The sequence below is a fragment of the Candoia aspera genome, chromosome 2 (assembly GCF_035149785.1).
Source record: "Candoia aspera isolate rCanAsp1 chromosome 2, rCanAsp1.hap2, whole genome shotgun sequence".
NCBI classification, from domain to species: Eukaryota; Metazoa; Chordata; class Lepidosauria; order Squamata; family Boidae; genus Candoia; species Candoia aspera.
Genome location: NC_086154.1, coordinates 512,363 through 532,734, shown reverse-complemented (window position 1 = coordinate 532,734; position 20,372 = coordinate 512,363). Strand labels below are relative to the sequence as shown.

Sequence of the window (20,372 nt, the reverse complement as noted above, 5' to 3'; positions counted from 1 at the left end):
AAATAAGGGAAGCAAATCAGACTGCAGGAACCACAGAGGTACCTCACTGCTGCCCATTGCAGGCAAGACTTTTGTCCACGTTCTCCTGAACAGACTCTTCACTGTCTCGGAAGGGAACCCCCCCGAGGCGCAGTGTGGCTTTCGGCTGGAACGGAGTACATGATATTTGCCGTGAGGCAAGTCCAGAAGTGCATCGAGCAGAACAAGCCTCTTTTCTCTCTCTTCATTGACCTGGCAAAGGCGTTTGACCCTATAAATGGGGAGGCTCTCTGGATCATCCTGAGATGTAATGGATGCCTGAGGAAGTTCATGAAGTTGATGCAGCTACTCCACAGGACAGGTTCTTTACAACGGTGACACACCAGCTGCATTTGACATTTCCAGTGGGGCAAAACAGGGTAGACCCTCCCCTTCCTTCAATCTATCCCTCCCTCCCTGCAATATAGTTTATAATTTTATAATGTTGTGATTTTATAATTTTGTGATAATATTCTCTTAATAATCATTTTATCTTTTTATAATGATTGTTTTTTTTTTATTCACTGTTTTTACCTCATTGTATGCCACCCAGAGTCGCCTTGTGTGAGATGGGCCGCCATATAAATGTGAGCAATCAATCAATCAATCAATCAGTCAATCAATCAATCAAGCATTCACCTGTTATCAAGAGTCTCCCCATCTTGCATCAAAAATTGAGAAGGGATTCAACCAAATAAAGTTCTACAGCACACTACCAGAGAGCTCAGAAAGAGGTGTAACCAGATTTTTGTCCGGTTTCTGCTCATCACTGTGAGAGTACGTTGCCCACATTTGAAATAACATTTTAACTAACTCGTAACCTCCCAGGGAACCCCAGTGACCTCTTGGGGAACCTGAGGTTGCACGGAGCCTGGTGGAGAAACCCTGGCCTGGAGGCTCAACCGAAGGGGGCAAGGATGTCACCCTGTCCAGCTCCTTTGGGGAGAGGGATGGGGGCGGTAAAATCGCCACTGCAGCTGCCTCTGATCTGTGTGGTGGTGTTTTGAGGTAGCCGAATTATCAATGTGGGAAAGCGACGGTTGAGCGATGCTGCACCCAGGTTCCTCCAGAGTCTCCCAGGAGGAGGTGAGTCACAGGCTGCCCTTAAGTCAAGGAAAGCAGCACAAAGCAGTCTTTGGTAGGGCTGGAGCACTTTTCAGCTAAATCATCATCATGACCATCATCATCATCTCAAAGCGGCAAACACACCAAATCCTCCTACCTTGTATTTACCCCACCACAACAACCCTGCAAGGTGGGTTGGGCTGAGAGAGAGGGACTGGCCCAAAGTCCCCCAGCCAGCTTTCACACCTAGGGAGGCCTCGGACTCACCATCTCCGGGTTTCTGGGCAGCACCCAAATCCCAGCACCAAGCCAGATCTCAGAGAGTGCAGAATGGCACATTGATCCCTGGTGGGAAATCCTGATCTAAAGCCTGCTTGTTCTGGCCCAATGTTTACTCCCCTGCTCAGAATGCTTTAGGAAATGTTTCTCTGTCCCCAAAGGAAGATCAGCCTCCTCCCTTTCCCCAAACAGGTATTTTTCGTGATGATGCAAACTGACAAAAAGTACAACTTTGATTCATACAATGATCTACACCTTTGATTCGCTATCTGGTTGTGCAGAAAAACATTCTAAATCTTTTTAGCACAAGAGGGGGGATTGTGGGAAGAAATTAAGATCTCTTCTTGCCTGCCATGTTGTCTTCCTCAACATGAACTTGAATTTGAAGCAATGAACACCTTTGACTGCAGCTCTGCTTCCTGGGGCTGCAGTGAAGGAAGTACCAACATGTGGGGCCGCAACTGGGTGGGGGGGGCAAGCGGGGCATGTGCCCCAGGTGCCGCACTGGGGCGTGTGTGCCAAAATGGGCGTGGAATCCATGTTTGCCCCAGGTGACATAGACCCTAGTTGCAGCCCTGCCAACGTGCCTGTTTGCAGACCACAGGCCTGGTAGAGGAACTTCCTCAGGTCTCACAAATGTGCCCCTAGAAAGTCCTGACTTTGAGCTCTCTTTGGGCGGGTCTCCCCTCATGGTTGGCAGAGTCCCTTTAACAGGGGCCGCAATTGTTTTATTCCTTTTCACTCTGCTGGGCGGACCCCTTCCCACCTTCCTCAGACCCCGAGCTGTGGAACTTCCCGCCTTGGCTTGAGCTCCTCCTTTGCCAGAGACAAAGTGGGCACCATCTATGCTGATGCCATCCAGCTTCCTTCCCTCCTAGCGGTGGTCCACTGCTCTGCACATCAAGGTGGTGGTGACTCCGTGGTGATCAAGGGAGCCCTGATGCTGACACTGTTGCCACTCAAGTTCCCCCCCTGCCTCAGTCGCAGCTCCAGGGTTTCATCTTCCATCAGCCTTACCTTGTGCTGATTTTGTTGAAGGGGGAGAAAGAAGAGCGGAAGACTAAATGTGAAGCCACCTTTTCTGACCTAACGTGGAGAGGACCTGATGGCCGACCCCCAGCTCCACGAAAATAGCTGCCTCTCTCACTGCTTCTATTTTCACTCTAGCTTTGTGCCCTGGGCCTCCAAGCCCATCAGGTTTGCCCATTCCCCCGACGAAGGGGGTCCCCTCTTTGGCATTCCTTTGGTTTTAATAGCACCACTTTCCCTCACCTGTGCAACTCTTCTCTTGCCTCTGTAAAGGACAGGCTAATAGGCATTTGGACCTCACTGAATTCCTGGATCAAGGAAACACGCTTTTATTTCTAGAAAAATCCCTCAAAGCAAAGCCACCTCTGTTGGTAACACAACCGGTTGTATACTGATTCATGAGGTCCCTGCTGCCTTGAGATCAAGAAGAGTCCCACAGCCTGGGCAGCTTGGATTTGTGGAAAGACAGCACGTAAAGTTTTACTTGCTGCGTGGCATGGGACTTGCATGCCAGGGCCTCAGCTCTGGCATCCCTATTCAGCCCTCTCCACATCTCTCAGGTTTGCACCATAACTGCCCTTTCCACCTTTCCCACAGCCTAATCCTTTCATGGAATAGCAGCCTCCTTTACACTTTTTCCTTCGATGGCTTCGGTCCCACTAGGAGATGCAGAGTCGGAATTTCTCGGGGGGGGGGGGCGGGCAGGAGATGGGGGGTGTCCCTCTCCCTCCACCGTTCCCCTGCAGGTGGGATCTGGAGGCAATGCTGCCCGCTGCCTCGTCCAGACCAGACCAGACTGATGGTACTTGACAGATCCCCCACCCCCGTGAAAGCCAGCCGGGCCTTGCGGTGCGGAATCCCACAGGCTCATGAGGATGGGCTTCCCAGGTGCCTTCAAGCTCCTTTGGATGGAGGGAGGAGCAACAGGGCTCAGCGCCCCCCCCCCCCAATTAATCACCCACCCACTTACTTGAGGGGGCAGCTTACGGACTGTGCCCCACCGAGCAGAGGGTGGAAGGAGGGAAGGGGAACAAAGTCAAGGGGGGGGGGAACTGGCAGGTAGGTGGGGGTCTCTGCAGAGGGCAGTTGGGACAGCTGAGCCAGAAGGGAATCTGGGTTTGCAAGGAAGGCTTTCGGCAACAACAGGCTGGGGGGAATGGCAGAGGACCAAAGGAGTGGTGATGGGCAAAGGTGCTCCTGTCATCAGCCAGGAAAGCAGAGGACCCAGAACTCCAGACCAGTCAATTTTGGGAATGAGTTATGAACTCAGGTGACTGGGGTGGGGGAAGGAAGAGGGGCAGATGATGAACCAGGCATCCAGGCTCATCACCAAAACCCCTTGACTGACATATGCGGATCAATCTGAGGATCTCTGATATTCAACCTATTTATAATTAGAATTTGCAGAGAAAAGGAGACAGGGATATAGCAGGCCCCTTAGGGGACTGTGGAGATTCAGGAAGATCTTGACAAGCTGCAAGGATGGGCAGCAACCTGGGTGGCCATCAGTGGGGCTGCTGGGGGGGGGATTTTTATTTCTTGATTAATTAATTAATCATAGGCTGCCCCAGCAGGGCCGCAACCTGGGTCTCTATCACCCGGGGCAAACATGGGTTCCACGCCCATTTTGGCACCCTGGGCACATGCCCCACTTGCCCCCCCTTAGTTGCAGCCCTGTGCCCCAGTCAGATACAGCCTGCATGGCTCACAATAAAAATACAGGAAAAACACCAAAAATAATCAAAACTCCAGAAACAGCCAACAATGCTTTAAAAACAAGACCATCACATTCCCTCTAACCCTGGGGCTGGAGACAGAGCCAGGCTTGAAGGGCCCATTGAAACAGGGCCAGGGTGCAAGCCGGATGGATCCCAGGGAAGAGAGGGTTCCAGGCAGCAGACTGTGTGACCCTTGGAGGAGGTCAGCTAGATGGCCTTCAAAGCCCCCTCCAAGTGTTCTCTGTTACGCATTTATGATTCACCCAACCCACCCGTGCAGGGGAGACCAACCTGGGCCACAGCAGGAGTAGGGCAGCCAGTGGCCTCCAAGCACCATGAGTGGCTTGAGTGAGCCCAGCCACATGAAAAAGAAGTCACAATTCTCCCAGACATGAGGAAAAAGGTTTCCCTGCCTTCAGAGAAGGAGCGACAAGACCTTCAGCATCCATGAAAGGGACCCCTTTGCCCAACTGGGGCACAGACTGTATTCCTCCCAGAAGTGAATTCGCTTGACCCTCATGAGGACTAGGAGGCTGTTCTCTTCTGTCCCTTCTTTAGGAAGTAGGCTTTGAGGTGGTGGAGGCTGCTCTGTCTCCCCTCAGCTTCCTCCCCTTCCCTTGGCACAGCCAACCTGTGTGTGTGTGTTCCTCCCTCCCGCTCAGCTAGAACTCAGAAGACCTGGACCTCTGGCCCTGCTTGTCTTGTACAGGGAAGGACCAGGCACCCCTTCAGAGTCTGGCAGCCCCAGCCGGGAGTCCCCCGAGACCTTGAGAAGGCTTAAAAGGGCATCTAGTCCACCCCCTCCAGGCATGCAGAGAAAAAGAGCCTGGCTGAGAATCGCAGGGAGGGCAAAGGAAGGGGAGGCCCCTCTGGAGCTGGTAGGGAACCCCCTGGAGCTGCAGCCCCCCAAGACCAAAAGGATCCCCCTCCCCCTTTCTCCACTTCTTCCCCGGCTCTGAACAAGAGTCCATCAGGCAAAATCAGGAGAGACTCTGCCCGGAGACCAATGACACTGCAGAAGGGAGAATTCCATTGGTGCTTCCGCTTTTCTGGGCACTCCCAACGGTGACACTTGAGAGGAAAACGCTTCCTGCCCCCATCCAGACCCTCCGATTCCACCTCTGGGGCTGGGAGCATCTCTGTCCCTCTCCCCTCTCTATTTGGGATACAATCTGTGGGGTCTCTACCCCCTCCCTCCCCACAGCCCCCTCAGGAGGATAGAGAGGGATCCCCCTTTCCTGGTTGTGTGGATGCACCGCGAGGGTTGTTGGTCAGGTGGGGAGGGGGTCTTGGGAAGGCAGCCAACCTGGGACTAGACGCAGCCAGGAGTCCCTCTCTCGCCCCCTACCCCCATGTTTGGCTTTTTGGGCCCTGAATTGGAACCGGATCTGGAACCCCCAAAGTTTCTAACATTAAAAGAGGAAGGAGATGGAAACTGAAAGGGAAAGAGGGAAATGAATATTTTCCATTTTTTCCTCTCCTCCCTCATCAATAATACTGAGACAAGTTTGACTAAAAAGAATCAGCCCAGAAATGAAATACGGAACTTTTTAGCTGGATGTCCAACGGGAGATGAGAAGTAAAATTCAAGCCTTCTCTACACTCATCACCTTCTGCCTCATGTGGATTTCCTTGTGCCTGTTAAGGTAGGAATTTTGTGTGAAGCACCGTCCACAGTCTGGGCATTTGAACGGTTTCTCTCCTATGTGTAAAGCTACATGATTTATAAGGCTAGACCTAGTACTGAAACTTTTCCCACAATCCGGACACTCATATGGTTTCTCTCCTGTGTGAGTCCTCTGGTGTATCACCAGCTGAGAATTCTGAATGAAACTTTTCCCACAGTCCGGACACTTATAGGGTTTCTCTCCTGTGTGAGTCCTCTGGTGTATCACCAGGTGGGAATTCCAAATGAAACTTTTCCCACAGTCCAGACACTCATATGGTTTCTCTCCTGTGTGAGTCCTCTGGTGTATCACCAGGTTGGATTTCCGACAGAAACTTTTCCCACAATCTGGACACTCATACGGTTTCTCTCCTGTGTGAGTCCTCTGGTGTATCACCAGGTCGAAATTCCGACTGAAACTTTTTCCACAATCCAGACACTGATATGGTTTGTCTCCTGTATGAGTCCTCTGGTGTTGCACCAGGCTGGAATTGTGACTGAAACTTTTCCCACAATCCAGACACTCATACTGTTTCTCTCCAGTGTGAGTCCTCTGGTGTATCACCAGGCTCGAATTCTGACTGAAAGTTTTCCCACAATCCAGACACTCATACGGTTTCTCTCCTGTGTGAGTCCTCTCATGTTGCACCAGGTGGGAATTTTGACTGAAACTTTTTCCACAATCCAGACACTCATACGGTTTGTCTCCTGTGTGAGTCCTCTGGTGTTGCACCAGGCTGGAATTCCGATTGAAACTTTTCCCACAATCAGGACACTCATATGGTTTCTCTCCTGTGTGAGTCCTCTGGTGTATCACCAGGTGGGAATTCTGACTGAAACTTTTTCCACAATCCAGACACTCAAAAGGTTTCTCTCCTATGTGAGTCCTCTGGTGTATCACCAGGCTGAAATTCCGACTGAAACTTTTCCCACAATCCGGACACTCATACGGTTTCTCTCCTGTGTGAGTCCTCTGGTGTATCACCAGGTGGGAATTCTGACTGAAACTTTTCCCACAATCCTGACACTCATACGGTTTCTCTCCTGTGTGAGTCCTCTGGTGTATCACCAGATCGGAATTCCAAATGAAACTTTTCCCACAATCTGGACACTCATACGGTTTCTCCCTGGTGTGCGTCCTCTTGTGATTCACCAGGGTGCCATGCTTGCTAAAGCTTTTCTCGCATCGAGGACACTGGTACGGCTTCTCACTGGTGTGGGTCCTCTTGTGCATAATCAGCTGTGATCTGTAATCTGTGCTTTTCCCACTATATACACCTCTGTGGGGCTTTTCTACCACTGATATTCTTGGATTCTCCAGGAGATCAAGACAATTTCTGATCCCTTGTGTGGTGGTGCTTCCATTCAAGCGACTGTTTCCTTCCTCGCAGGGTGAGGCTTGCGTGACTGTCTGCCCTATGTGGCCATCCAAGTGACCTCTTCCTCCCCACTGACTTCCAGATAGTTCCCTCTTTTTGTCAATTTGGAAATTATCCCCCTTGATCTTTTCATGTAATATTTGAGTTTCACGTATTCAATTTTTTCCAGCTGAGAAACGCTCTTCCTGTTTCTCTCTCCCTCGTCTGTCCCCTGCTGGGGAAGAAGAATTTTGGGGTTCTCTGGAGAAAGTGGAGAAGATTTGGTTGCTGGCTTGATTTGCTTTCCTTTTTAGTGCTGCTTGTGATTCTTCATTGTCAAGCAGCCTTTTATCTATAAGATTCAGATAATAGTGTTAGTTTAATTATTATCTATAAAACGGCTGCACAACATGCTGAAACAACAACAAAAAAGCATAGGTTGCAATGAAAAAGGGAAGTGCCAGAAGGGCAGATCAACATTCATTATGGCTCATTTGCCACATAGAAGACCAGCGAGATCCAAGTTCAAATCCTTCTGGCTTGGGTCGATCACAGATTCCTAGCACCGCAAAGGGTGATCATCAAGGATATCTGGAAATGCTGGGGATAGATTCTCCACACACAGAGATATGCACACAGGGAGAAATACAGATACACACACCTGCGAATGCACGGATGTAGAAAATCCGTGTGTATTTCCGCCTGCAAAAGGTCCCAGAAGGGGGTATGGTCAAATTTTGGGGCTGCTTTGAGAGGGCTGGGGGGCTTCAACAGATGAAATGGTGCCCAAAGCCTCTGCAAGATTGAAAGCACCAGGTTTGTCCAGCTCCAAATAAGGGAAGAGCAGAAAATACTGTCCGCAACCACCCTGCGGACATCGCCATACAACGCAGGGAGTCCTCCTTCCTGACTGCAATTTGTACCAGCAACTCTCTCACTCGGTCATTAGGTCGATCTCCGAGTGAGACGGGTGGGGAATAAACTGGATATATAAATAAGAAAAATAAAGATGATGTCCCGTGAATGCGCTGACTTACAACGTCACTTTCAGGGCCACAAGTGTGAGGACCAGATCAAGTCTCCTTTCCAGCGCCCTCCCAGCCTTGGATGGTCGCTCAGCGAGAGGCACCCGACGGCTCCCTCCACGCCTGAGCATCCCAAGCGGTGCTCAGCGGCTGCGCAGGGGAAACTGCCCGGACAAGCAGCGGTGAACCCGGTTCACCCGAGGACGGGAGAGTCCGTGGGCCGGACTGGAATTTGGAATTCGCTCTCCGAACCTGCGACAGCCGCAGAAAGGCGCGCACCGGCCTCGAGGCGCGCAGCGCCGGCGAACGCCGTCCGGGGCGGGGCGGGGCGAGGGGGCGCCGGCAGCGCCCCCTCTGTCCCCGCCCCACCGAGGGCCCGGAACAGCCCCGGCGCACCCCCGCCCGCCCCCGCTCACCTCCCGCGGCTGCGGCGGCTGCTCCGGCCCGGTCAGACCGCGCGGCGACCCTCCAGCTGCTGCCCCCAGGCCGGAGCCGGAACAGGAACTGCCCCGCCCTCCTCTCCTCCGACGTCCCCTCTAGCCGTCCAGTCCTCTATCGCTGCAGCGCCCCCGCCCCCGCCCCCTGGCTGTCGCCCAGCAACCGCAGACGCCGCTGCCGGACTGAGGCTTCCCGGGCGGGCGTCGCTCAGCCCGAGAGCGCCATCTAGCGCCGCGGGGCTGCAACGCCCGCTCGTCCGGCCTCCCCCGAAGGCGCCCCGACGGACCCCCCGCGACCCTCCACCCCGACCTGTCCCTTCGGGTCTCCCGAGGGTGCGCCGCCGCCGCTGCAGCTGGTGCCGGCCAGGGCTGCTCCGAAGGCTGGGAGACCCCAGGAGCATCAGTCCAGACAGCCTTATCGTGCCCCCCTCCCCACATCCCCCCCCCGGAAGAGGGAGACGGAGGCATGGATGTTGCTTCCTCTCCAGCCCAGAGAGCTTCTGGTGGTCCCTTCCCACCCTCCATATATTTCCTTCCCCCTGGATCCAAAGTCCCCTGCAGAGAGTAGGGCCGTGTGCTGCACCAGTTGAGCTTCTGCCTGCCTTTCTCCACCCTGGGAGGATGGAGGACGCCCACTAGGAAGTTCGTCCCCCTCCCCCTTCCCTCCCCACTGGCACCGACAAACTTCCCCCTCCCTCCTCCAGGGGGCGTCTTGAGGGAGCGACAGCCCTGCGGGGTGGGCCACTGCTGCCAAAGGAAGGCATTGGAGCTTCTCCCACTGGGGCGGATTAAGATAAGATTATTAAGATTAAAATAAGGTAAGATTCCTCCCACACCCCCAATGGAGGGAGGGTGTGTGCATCGGGCGGGGGTTTTTCTCAGGCCCACAGCCAACTCCTGGAGCAGCAGTAGGAACCGGCTGTGGTACCGGAGGCCGGCACAACTACGACACGGCCAAGATGGAGCGTCTCATTGGCTGGATAAGGGAGGGGATTCCCAGCGGAGGGGGATGCCGGGATCCCCTTTTCCTTTAATCCATTAAATTCCCCTTATAAAGATTTACTCCCTCTTCAATTGTGCATGCACAGCACTGCTGGGTACTTCCCACTTAATGGGGTCCTTGCGCCCATCTTTCCATGCCTGCCCTTTGACGCTGTTTAGAGCAGGCTCACGTCATTTCCCGACAGGGAGTTGGTCTTTGGTAGAGGCTTCAGAGTCCTCATACGACTCACGCCGTCCCTTCTCAGAGGCTGCCGCTGCCGGTGTCTTGACTTTCTTAGCTGGGGCCTTTGGGTTGCTTGCGTTGGTCTTGGGCTGCCCCTGCTTCATGGGGCCTGGGAAGTTGGCTGCTCGGTGTCCCTCCTTCCCACATCGAAAGCACAAGCCTCTACGTGCTCTTCGTTCTTTTTCTTCAGCCCATGGCCGGTCCGCCACCCATCGCCCACTGGGGTCTTTTGTAGTGTTGTGACATACGATCATTGTTGGCGTCGCACTTGGGCTCGCACTTCCTCTACCTCTCCTGCTAGGCATATCCAGTCTCTCAGCGATTTGGGGTTTCCTCGCACTAGGGACCACTCTAGGATCTCGGGGCACAAGCCTCCCTTGAAATACTCAATCTTTAGGGACTCTGGCCAGTCAGTTAGCCTTCCTGCTAGAGTTTTAACCCTCACTCTTGGGCTGCTCAGCCCCCCTGTGATTGGTGGTTCTAACTGCCAAGTGCCTGGGGTGACACCTCCCCAGTTTGTGGGCCTCCTTGTTGTGTCTGGGCTTATTCTGCTTTCTCCCATAGAGGGTGCCCATCTCCCTTGTAGCTCCGGGATGGCTGTTGCTGTTCCATTTTGAATGTCTGGTGTTCTGACTGCAGCCGGCCCTCTCTCTTTGCATGCTCCCTGTGCCTCCCTTAGAGTCGGGTTCACTGCCTCTTCAGGGCCTCGTGCCATCTCCCCCCAGGTGGGTAATCCTCCTTTTCTAAGCATCTCTATCCTAGATGTCTGGCTGGGTCGCACCCCTCTCCCTATTGCTGCCACGCTGTTCGCTTCAGCTCCGTTCCTTAATTCAAATCTCCCGCCTTCAGTTAGCTCCACTCTCTCCTGCGTTCCGTTTGCTCCTGTAGAGGGTGCCCATCTCCCTTGATGGCTGTCGCTGTTCCATTTTGAATGTCTGGTGTTCTGACTGCAACCTCTGGAGCAGGCATTTTACGGCCCCGCATAGAGCCGCCATGTCTTGTTTCGGCCTCGTCACTCTGCTCTCTTATCCCGCTGGTAAGCCTCTCGTTTTGGGGCCGGGGTTTTCTGCTCTTTCTCCCTCTATGCTCTCCTGCGATGGAGTTTCTGGGGTATGCAGGTTGCTTGGGAACCACGTTTCACTCAGTGGGGTGTGCAGAGCTTCTAATCACCTCGGGGTTTCCTCTGGGTAGGCCTCTGCGGTTCTGTAGTTTGGCCTCCTCCATTCTCCCCCCGTTTGAGGTGATCGGCCTTCCGGGGTATCCGCAGTATCTCCCCATGTCGTTGCCTGATGTGGGTCAGCGTTGGGGCATTCCGTTCCCTCCAGTAAGCCCTCCATGCTGTCAGCTGTGGCTTTCTGTGAGGTTTTTATTTTAAGGCCAGATCTCAGAAACTCGCAGCACAAGCCACGATGGAGATGCGCAGTTCTTTATTAGGTCTTTACCTCGGACTGTCAAAGCCACAACTGGCTCCACTTCCTCCCGCCTCCCGCCTTTGTCCTCCCTTTTCTTTGTCCCGCCCCTTCCTCTGCGCTGACAGCTTGCGTGATGGTGGCCTCTCGGTCTCTCAGCTGTGAACGGGGTTGCTACCACCTGCCCTCTTCTTATCCCTTGCCCCTCCACTGCTCGTAGTCTCTCCTTCCTTCCCTTTGATGTGCAAGGTTGGAGCACCCAGGTGCAATTAACCCTTGCCCCTGGGTTCTCCATCCTTGCAGGTTATAAGATTCGGTTTACTGACAGCCTCTCCTTTTTGCCCCTTAAACTAAGCAAACTACCCAAAGCCATGGGGTTTCAAGGCAGCAAGGGGTATTTCCCCCATTTGTTCCATACAATGGCCAATCAAGACTACGTGGGGCCGCTCCCTGATGCCAAGTATTACAGCCCTGAAACCATGATGCCCAGTGAAAGAGAAGAATTTCTGAAATGGCACGCTGCTAATACAGGTACTGTGTTTAAACTAAAGAAAGCTCTGGCTTACTACTGTAGACAAGACGTGGAGATACTGAGGGAGGCCTGTATTCACTTTAGGGAGCAGGTGATGGAAGCAACAGAACGTGAGTGTCTCAGAGATGCCGGTGGGGGATATTGTTGAGGAAATAGAGATTCGTTGCATTGACCCCTTCCAGTACATTACACTGGCCGCTGTCTGCATGGCCCAGTACCTGCTGATGTATTTCAAGAGCAATACCTTTGCTCTAGCTCCTGTGGACTCTTACCACGGGATACAGAAAAGGTATTCAGCTCCAGCCATTCAGTGGCTGTTGCATACGGCACACGCTGAGAATCTCAACATACAGCATGCTCTGAACAGGGGTGAAAAGCAAGTAGGCAAATATTTTTTGGATGGATTTGCTGTCATAAACGGGACTCCTACTGCTTTTGAATTTCACAGTTGTTTTTTTCATGGGTGCCCTGTCTGCTACTCTGAAAAAGACTTCAACAAATTACTTGATTCAACTTATGGCGGCCTGCACAACCGTACTAAGATTAAAGAAGAGTACCTCAGGGACCAGGGTTAGGCTGTGCGCAGCATCTGGGAACACAAATGGAGGGCCACGGTGGAGGCTGACACCTCTTTGAAGCAGTTGCTAGTTGAGAATAAGCTCCCAACTCCTTTGAATCCACCAGATGCTCTTTCTGGTGGTAGAACAAACGCTACATGCCTGTATTACAAACCAAAACGTGGGGAGCAAATCTTATATTATGATTTCACCAGTTTGTACCTTTTTGTGAACAAGGCCAAGGAGTACCCAACTGGCCATCCTCAAATCCTCTATCAAAACTTTGGGGCCATAAAGCAGTATTTTGGGATAGCCAAAGTCAAAGTGTACCTGCCAAGAAATCTTTATTTCCCAGTCCTGCCCCACAAATCAGGGGGAAAATTAATGTTTAGTTTGTGCGAAGCCTGCACAGAAAAGCAGCAAACCACCCCCTGTAAACACAGTGATGAGGAAAGAGCTCTGACCGGGACATGGTGCACCGTTGAATTGAATGTAGCTTTAGAAAAGGGTTACACAATTGTTGAAATCTATGAGATCTGGCATTTTGAAAGAAAATCAGACGCACTATTTTCAGGGTATATGAACACCCATCTCAGATAGAAACAGGAGGCCATTGGATACCCTGACTGGTGCAAAACAGAACAGGATAAAGATCAATATATTCAGGATTATGAAAAGATGGAAGGTGTCCGCTTACAACGTGAGCACATTGAAGTAAATCCTGCTAAAAGGCAGATTGCCAAACTCTTTTTAACTCACTGTGGGGAAAGTTTGGTCAGAGCACCAACCACATGACTATTGGTATATTGTTTTCTGCTACAGATTAAGGTTACTATGGTAACTAATCATTTTGGCCAGTGAAGAGGTTGAATTTAATTGTCCTCTTTTCAGGTGTCAATAGTTGCATAGCCTGAAGCGAGAGCAGTTTGCTTGTTAGTTTCAGTTCTTTCTCTTTAGTCTTGCAGAGTGTAAGCAGCTCTCTGAGAGCCTGTGAAAATGCAAAGCCTGTAAATATGTTTTTTTGTGCTTTCTGTAAATAAATTTATTTTTATAGAAATACCTGGTGTGTGACTTTTCTGATCTCTCCTGGGGCAAATGCTTTCTAGCACTCTGGCAACAGGTTATGGGCCCAGTAAGCAGCCCAGTAAACCCAGTAAGCCCAGTAAAACCCCAGAGAGAATAGAGAGATCAGCTCCACACACCATGCACAATTTAAAGGCAGTGTCATGAGTGAGGATGGTGAGCAGGGGGCTCCCATCCAGGCTGTAAAGCACATGCGTAGTACTGAGGAATTAGGTGGCCATTCAAAGAGACACAGATCGGGCCCGCCTTAGTCTTTGGGGTTTATATGTCTGGGTTTTCCCACGCTTCTTCAGTTTGTTAGGATTCTCTGCTATGTAGCAGTAATAAAACACTAGAGACCTACTCCTTGTCTCAGCGTGGTTCCTGGCTGTTAGGACAGGCAGGTAGCAAAGACCTGTGAAGATTTTCTTTGGAGCCACCTGGACATTTTCCAGCAACTGCCAGTCTACAGGACAAAGAAGCCAGCTGAGGTGACTTGCAAAAGAAGGAAGAAGCCATGGCTACCTCCCAGCCCTCAGCGATGCCTCTGGAGCACCTATCAGAGACCAGCTATTTGAATTGGGCCCTGAAGATGGAGATGTATCTTCGCAGAGAGAATCTTTGGCTGCCAATTGGTGAGCAAACCCCCCAAAATCCCAGTGCTGAGTGGCTGAGACAGGATGAATGGGCTAGAGCCACCATTATCCTGGGAGTTGAAGACAATCAGCTAGTCCACGTGCGAGGTATGCAGTCTGCAAAGCAACTTTGGGACGCTTTGAGAGACTTGTATGTAAAGGCAACAGCAGGGAGTAAAGTTACCCTGGCAAAAAAGCTGTACAAAGCCTACCTTGCAGAAGGAGATAGCCTTCCTGAGCACCTGCATTATATTCAGCAGCTGTTTGTTGAGTTGCAGGAGAGAGGAATGGAAATTACACCTCTCACACCCCTAGGAGGAGGGAGGGGGAAGTTTGTTGGACCCAAATCAAGTGAAATAAAATTAAGAAAAACCTGTTGCATGCCAGGAGTTCCTCTTCATGAAACAGGATCTCAGGAGGGAGGAAAGGACCTGCCTCTTCTGTGGAAAAATAGTCAAAGATAAATTGGACTCGCATCCCCCATCTGTATCCGGGACCAGAGACCACCAGGAAGCGTGCTGAAAGCATGGATGGATGGATGGTGGGGAAGTTTGTCGGTCCCAGTGGGGAGGGAAGGGGGAGGGGGACGAACTTCCTGGTGGGCGTCCTCCATCCTCCTGTGGTAAAGACCCCCCTCCCCACAGAATTAATGGGAAAGACCCTTACCCACGAAATAAATTTGACGAAGTTTTGAAAAGCAGCAAAGGTGAAGTGTTATTTATGTTCTTGCAAGGACTGGTATCCCACCGAGGCAAAACACAGCCAAGGAAGAGAGACACCCACGATTTCAATGCATGCAGTTTTATTCCCTATCCGGACCGCATGGAGCCCTCCTCCTGTTTCCCCATTGGATAGGTACTTCAGGAGTTAACAGCCTATCCCGAGACGCCACACACGTGAAGGTTATACCCCTGGTTATACCTCCCATTCCATCTCCCCTCTTCCTTGACCCTTGGTCTACCTCTTTCCTTATAAGGCAGCTGACTTCCTTGGAGCAAATAGGTCAATAATTAGGGCAGTTCAAACCAAAGTTCAAGCATCGAATGGAACAAAATCCCCTAGATAATCCACAGGTAACCAGCCTTGCAACTGAAAGCCCCAGAGAACAATAGCTGCTCTCTGGAACATTTCAGCTGCCCAGACCACAAAGCCTGCGAGATCTGGTTTTGAGCATATTCTCAGCCTAGGTTGAGTCCCCAACTTCCCCTGTACTGTTGCTATGGGGAAACTGTCCCCAGTCTGTCTTACCACACATCCCACATGTTCTAAGAAACAAGTGAGCTTCTGAATACTGAAAAGCAAGCAAGCTCTGTTACAAGAGAAGCAAGCTTCATCTGGCCAGTTACTGAAAAAGCAAGGTTTCTTTATTGCAAATGAAAATGTCTATTGCCAACTTACTGCAAAAGCAACATGTTCCCCTTTTCTCACTCCCAGGGTGGAGAAAGGCAGGCAGAAGCTCAACTGGTGCAGCACACTGCCCTACTCTCGGCAGGGGACTTTGGATCCAGGGGGAAGGAAATATATGGAGGGTGGGAAGGGACCACCAGAAGCTCTCTGGGCTGGAGAGGAAGCAACATCCATGCCTCCGTCTCCCTCTTCCTGGGGGGGGATGTGGGGAGGGGGGCACGATAAGGCTGTCTGGACTGATGCTCCTGGGGTCTCCCAGCCTTCGGAGCAGCCCTGGCCGGCACGGGGGGGGGCTGGCCCTCGGGGGGGGCGTGGCCTGCTGGGGCTCCCCGGTCCGGCACCCTTTCGAGCCCCAGGAAGGAAGGAAGGAAGGAGGGAAGACGCTCCAGGAGGCGGGGAGGGTTTCACCCCCCAAAGGAGAGCCACGCCCGGCGGGAGCGCAGGACTCTCAGCTGCAGCGGCGGCGGCGCACCCTCGGGAGACCCGAAGGGACAGGTCGGGGTGGAGGGTCGCGGGCGGTCCGTCGGGGCGGCCCGGAGTCCAGCCACGGCCCCGCCCACGCCTTCGGGGGAGGCCGGACGAGCGGGCGTTGCAGCTCCGCGGCGCTAGATGGCGCTCTCGGGCTGAGCGACGCCCGCCCGGGAAGCCTCGGTCCGGCAGCGGCTGGAGCGATAGAGGCCTGGACGGCTAGAGGGGACGTCGGAGGAGAGGAGGGCAGGGGCACTTCCTGTTCCGGCTTCCGCCTGGGGGAGCGGCTGGAGGGTCGCCGCGCGGTCTGGCCGGGCCGGAGCAGCCGCCGCAGCTGCGGGAGGTGAGCGGGGGGCGGGCGGGGGGGGTGCGCCTGGGCTGTTCCGGGCCCTCCGCGGGGCGGGGCCAGAGGGGAGCGCTGCCGGCGCCGCCCCGCCCCGCCCCGGACGGCGTTCGCCGGTGCTGCGCGCCTCGAGGCCGGTGCGCGCCCTTCTGCGGCGGTCGCAGGTTCGGAGAGCGAATTCCAGGATTCGAACTCGGCTCTCGCAGGTCTTCTATGTGGCAAATGAGCCATAATGAATGTTAGAGGTTAATCTGCCCTTCTGGCACTTTCCCTTTTTCATTGCAACCTATGCTTTTTTGTTGTTTGCACGTGTGTGCAGCCGTTTTGTAGATAATAATGAAAGTAACACTTTTATGTGACTCTTATAGGCAAAAAGGATGCCAAAAGGAGCCTGCTCGACGACCGAGAATCACAAGCAGCTTTAAAAAGGAAAGCAAATCAAGCCAGCAATCAAATCTTCTCCACTTTCTCCAGAGAACCCCAAAACTCTTCTTCCCCAGCTGGGGACAGTCGAGGGAGAGAAAAACAAGAGGAGAAGGTTCTTGAGCTGGAAAAAATTGAATACGTGGAATATGGGGAGCTCAAATATTACATGAAGAGGTCAAGGGGGATAATTTCCAAATTCAGAAAAAGAGGGAACTATCTGGAAGTCAGTGGGGAGGAAAAGGAGACTTGGATGGCCACGTAGGGCAGAGAGTAACACAAGCCTCACCCTGCGAGGAAGGAAACAGTTGCTTCAATCAAAGCACCACCACACAAGGGATCGAAAATAGCTTTGATCTCCTTGAGAATCCAAGAATACCACTGGTGGAAAAGCCCCACAGAGGTGTATATAGTGGGAAAAGCAGAGATTACAGATCACAGCTGATCATGCACAAGATGACTCAAACCGGGGAGAAACTGTATGAATATCTGGACTGTGGAAAAACTTTCAGTGGAAAATCCAACCTGGTGATACACCAGAGGACTCACACAGAAGAGAAACCATATGAGTGTCCAGCTTGTGGGAAAAGTTTCATTCTGAATTTCCACCTGGTGATACACCAGAGGACGCACACAGGAGAGAAACCGTACAAGTGTCCGGATTGTGGAAAAAGTTTCAATCACAATTCCTCCCTGGTGCAACACCAGAGGACTCACACAGGAGACAAACCATATAAGTGTCCAGATTGTGGGAAAAGTTTCATTTGGAATTCTGACCTGGTGATACACCAGAGGACTCATACAGGAGAGAAACCGTATGAGTGTCCGGATTGTGGGAAAAGTTTCAATCACAATTCCTCCCTGGTGCAACACCAGAGGACTCACACAGGAGAGAAACCGTACAAGTGTCCGGATTGTGGAAAAAGTTTCAATCACAATTCCTCCCTGGTGCAACACCAGAGGACTCACACAGGAGAGAAACCATATCAGTGTCTGGATTGTGGGAAAAGTTTCAGTCAGAATTCCAGCCTGGTGCAACACCAGAGGACTCACACAGGAGAGAAACGGTATGAGTGCCCAGAGTGTGGGAAAAGTTTCAGTCAGAATTCCAGCCTGGTGCAACACCAGAGGATTCACACAGGAGAGAAACCATATGAGTGTCGGGATTGTGGGAAAAGTTTCAGTTACAAGCCCAGCCTGGTGATACACCAGAGAACTCACACAGGAGAGAAACCATATGAGTGTCCAGATTGTGGAAAAAGTTTCATTCAGAATTCTCAGCTGGTGATACACCAGAGGACTCACACAGGAGAGAAACCATATGAGTGTCCAGATTGTGGGAAAAGTTTCATTCAGAATTGTCAGCTGGTGATACACCAGAGGATTCACACAGGAGAGAAACCGTATGAGTGTCCGGATTGTGGGAAAAGTTTCATTCAGAATTCTCAGCTGGTGATACACCAGAGGACACACACAGGAGAGAAACCGTATGAGTGTCCAGATTGTGGGAAAAGTTTCAGTACTAGGTCTATCCTGATAAATCATGTAGCTTTACACATAGGAGAGAAACCATTCAAATGCCCAGACTGTGGACGGTGCTTCACAACAAGTTCCTCCCTTAAGAGACACAAGGAAATCCACATGAGGCAGAAGGTGATGAGTGTAGAGACGGCTTGAAAAGTTATTTCATTTCTGGGCTGATAGTTCAGTCAAATATGTCTCAGTATTAGAGATGAAGGAGGAGAGAAAAAAAATGGAAAATGTTAGTTTGGGAAAGGCTAACTACACCTTTCTGGCCATCAGCAGAACTTCCCAGTAAGCTGCTGCAAGCCCGAAAAGATACATGAAAAAAAGATTGGAGGGCTCAGATTTTATGAGAGAAGATAATAGGGACGTTTGTGGCAGTGACAAAACCCCTGTAAAGTTTCAGATGGAAAGGCTGTTCTGCCTCACAGTTGAAGGTGATGGAAAAGAGCTGCAGGAATACGGAGTTGAGGAGAAAAGGCATTGTGGTTCTGAGCGCAGGAAGGACCTTCAGGTTTAGGAACAGCCCCTGCTGTGATCGTGTTTGCCTGGCGGTGCCTGCTTGTTAGCCTTTTGTGGCTGTGGGTGACAGCAGCGCCAGGAGGCTGACCCCTTTGCTACATCCCCCTTGATGGTGGGGATGGAGGAAAGAGTTGCCCGGTGGAAGAGGTTTCCTTTCCAGAAATGCATTGTGTAAGAACCATTTGTGGCTTTTGAGAAGGAAAAAAACTGGGTAGTGTCAGCGATGAGGGCGAAGATGAGGCAATGCTCCCTTCCCAAGACATGGGAGATGTTTCCATTTCTTTCACTCCTCTCTCTGGGCTTCTTTTTGAATTTTCCCCAGAAATCCCTACAAGTAAAGAGGAACATTATTTGGAGCCGCTAAGTGGCATTTTAGTTATGCAGATGAATGATCCTGATTTTGCTGAGTTCAGAAGACACCAAAGAATTCAAGGTTTGTTCATTTCAGGAGCCTGATTCAGAGATCAGGTTATAATGCCTTTTTTCCCTAGGAGATGACTTTGCATATGATCCCTTTGCAGAAGGACACTGAAGAGCCGGGACCAGGCCGGGGGTGGGGAGGAAGCAAGAGGCTCTTTTGCCCTGAGCCTCCAAATCCGAGTGGCTTCACATTTAAAGGTCTGCAAAGTTGTTTAAAATATTCAAATTACATTTAATTTTGTCTTCCTTCCTCTCTTGCTCTTTTTTGGTGCTGTATTTTTGGGCACACCTGTATACTTGGTGGCCAATGGAATACTGATGCCTTTGAGGAGTAAAATGGGAGAAGAGGACAGAGGGAATGGAATGGAATGACTTGGAAGAGGTCATGGCTGGCTGGCTCAGAGTTGGCAGATGGGAGCCACCTGTCAGCCCTCTGACTAAGTAAAGAAAGATCCTGGTTGCTCTCCTCTGGACTGATCCAGGTCATGAAGGACACGGACGTTCGTCAAAGATGGTATCCAGACCTGGGGCCAATATTCTAGGTGTCGCCTGACCGACAGGGAAGAGAGAGGAACAGTGACCCCTCTTGATCTTGACACTTGAATTTGGTTGATGCAGCTGAGGATTGCATTGGCCTTTTTTGCAGCTATGTCACGCTCTTGGCTCACACTCACCTTGGAATTTCCCCTGGTTACTTTCTGCGCATAATGCTGCCCGGTATGTCTCCCCCCGCCACATCCGATACTCCTGCCTTTGACTTTTGCTGTCTGAATGTAGAAATTCTGTTGAAATTCCTCTTGCTGTTGCTTCCAATCATTGTAGCTCGTCAAGATCTTCTTGAATCTCAATAATCCCCTAAAGTGCTTCCTAAATCCCTGTCTTCTTTTCTCTGCAAATTCTAATTATAAACATGTTGAATATCAGAGAACCTCCGATTGATCCCAATATGTCAGTCAAAGCGTTTGGGTGACCTCAGGATGTCTGTTTCACCATCTGCCCCTCCTTTGCCCTCCCACCTGTGTTCATAACTCATTCCCAAAATTGCCTGGTGTTGATGCCAGGCTCACCAGTCTGTCGTTCTGGGTCCTCTTCTTTCCCAGCTGATGACAGGAGCACCTTTGCCTGTTGCCACTCCTCTGGTCCCCTGCCATTCCCCCCAGCCCCTGTTGTTGCTGAAAGCCTTCCTTGCAAACCCAGGTTCCCTTCTGGCTCGGCTGTCCCGACTGCCCTCTGCAGAGACCCCCACCTGC

General features: G+C 51.7%; 2 protein-coding genes across 3 annotated transcripts in view; one reads left to right on the top strand and one right to left on the bottom strand.

The window, feature by feature from the left end:
• The window catches only part of LOC134491977 (zinc finger protein 850-like), a 68,418-nt gene extending 59,765 nt beyond the window's left edge, over window positions 1-8,653 (bottom strand). Inside the window, exons 1-2 of the mRNA XM_063296083.1 lie at window positions 8,575-8,653; window positions 5,748-7,485 (exon numbers count right to left, since the gene is read on the bottom strand). Coding sequence (XP_063152153.1) covers window positions 5,748-7,009 — 1,262 coding nt within the window. The 5' untranslated portion in view covers window positions 7,010-7,485; window positions 8,575-8,653. The remainder of the gene's footprint in view (window positions 1-5,747; window positions 7,486-8,574) is intronic.
• Window positions 1-20,050, top strand: part of LOC134491980 (zinc finger and SCAN domain-containing protein 2-like) — a 305,728-nt gene extending 285,678 nt beyond the window's left edge. The window contains exons 1-2 of one of the 2 annotated variants that reach the window (XM_063296090.1): window positions 16,156-16,233; window positions 16,602-20,050. In XM_063296090.1, coding sequence (XP_063152160.1) covers window positions 17,104-18,333 — 1,230 coding nt within the window. In that variant the 5' untranslated portion in view covers window positions 16,156-16,233; window positions 16,602-17,103 and the 3' untranslated portion in view covers window positions 18,334-20,050. Of the gene's footprint in view, window positions 1-16,155; window positions 16,234-16,601 lie in introns of those variants that run through there. The other variant, XM_063296091.1, reaches the window with a different exon arrangement.
• Window positions 20,051-20,372: the final 322 nt, after the last annotated feature.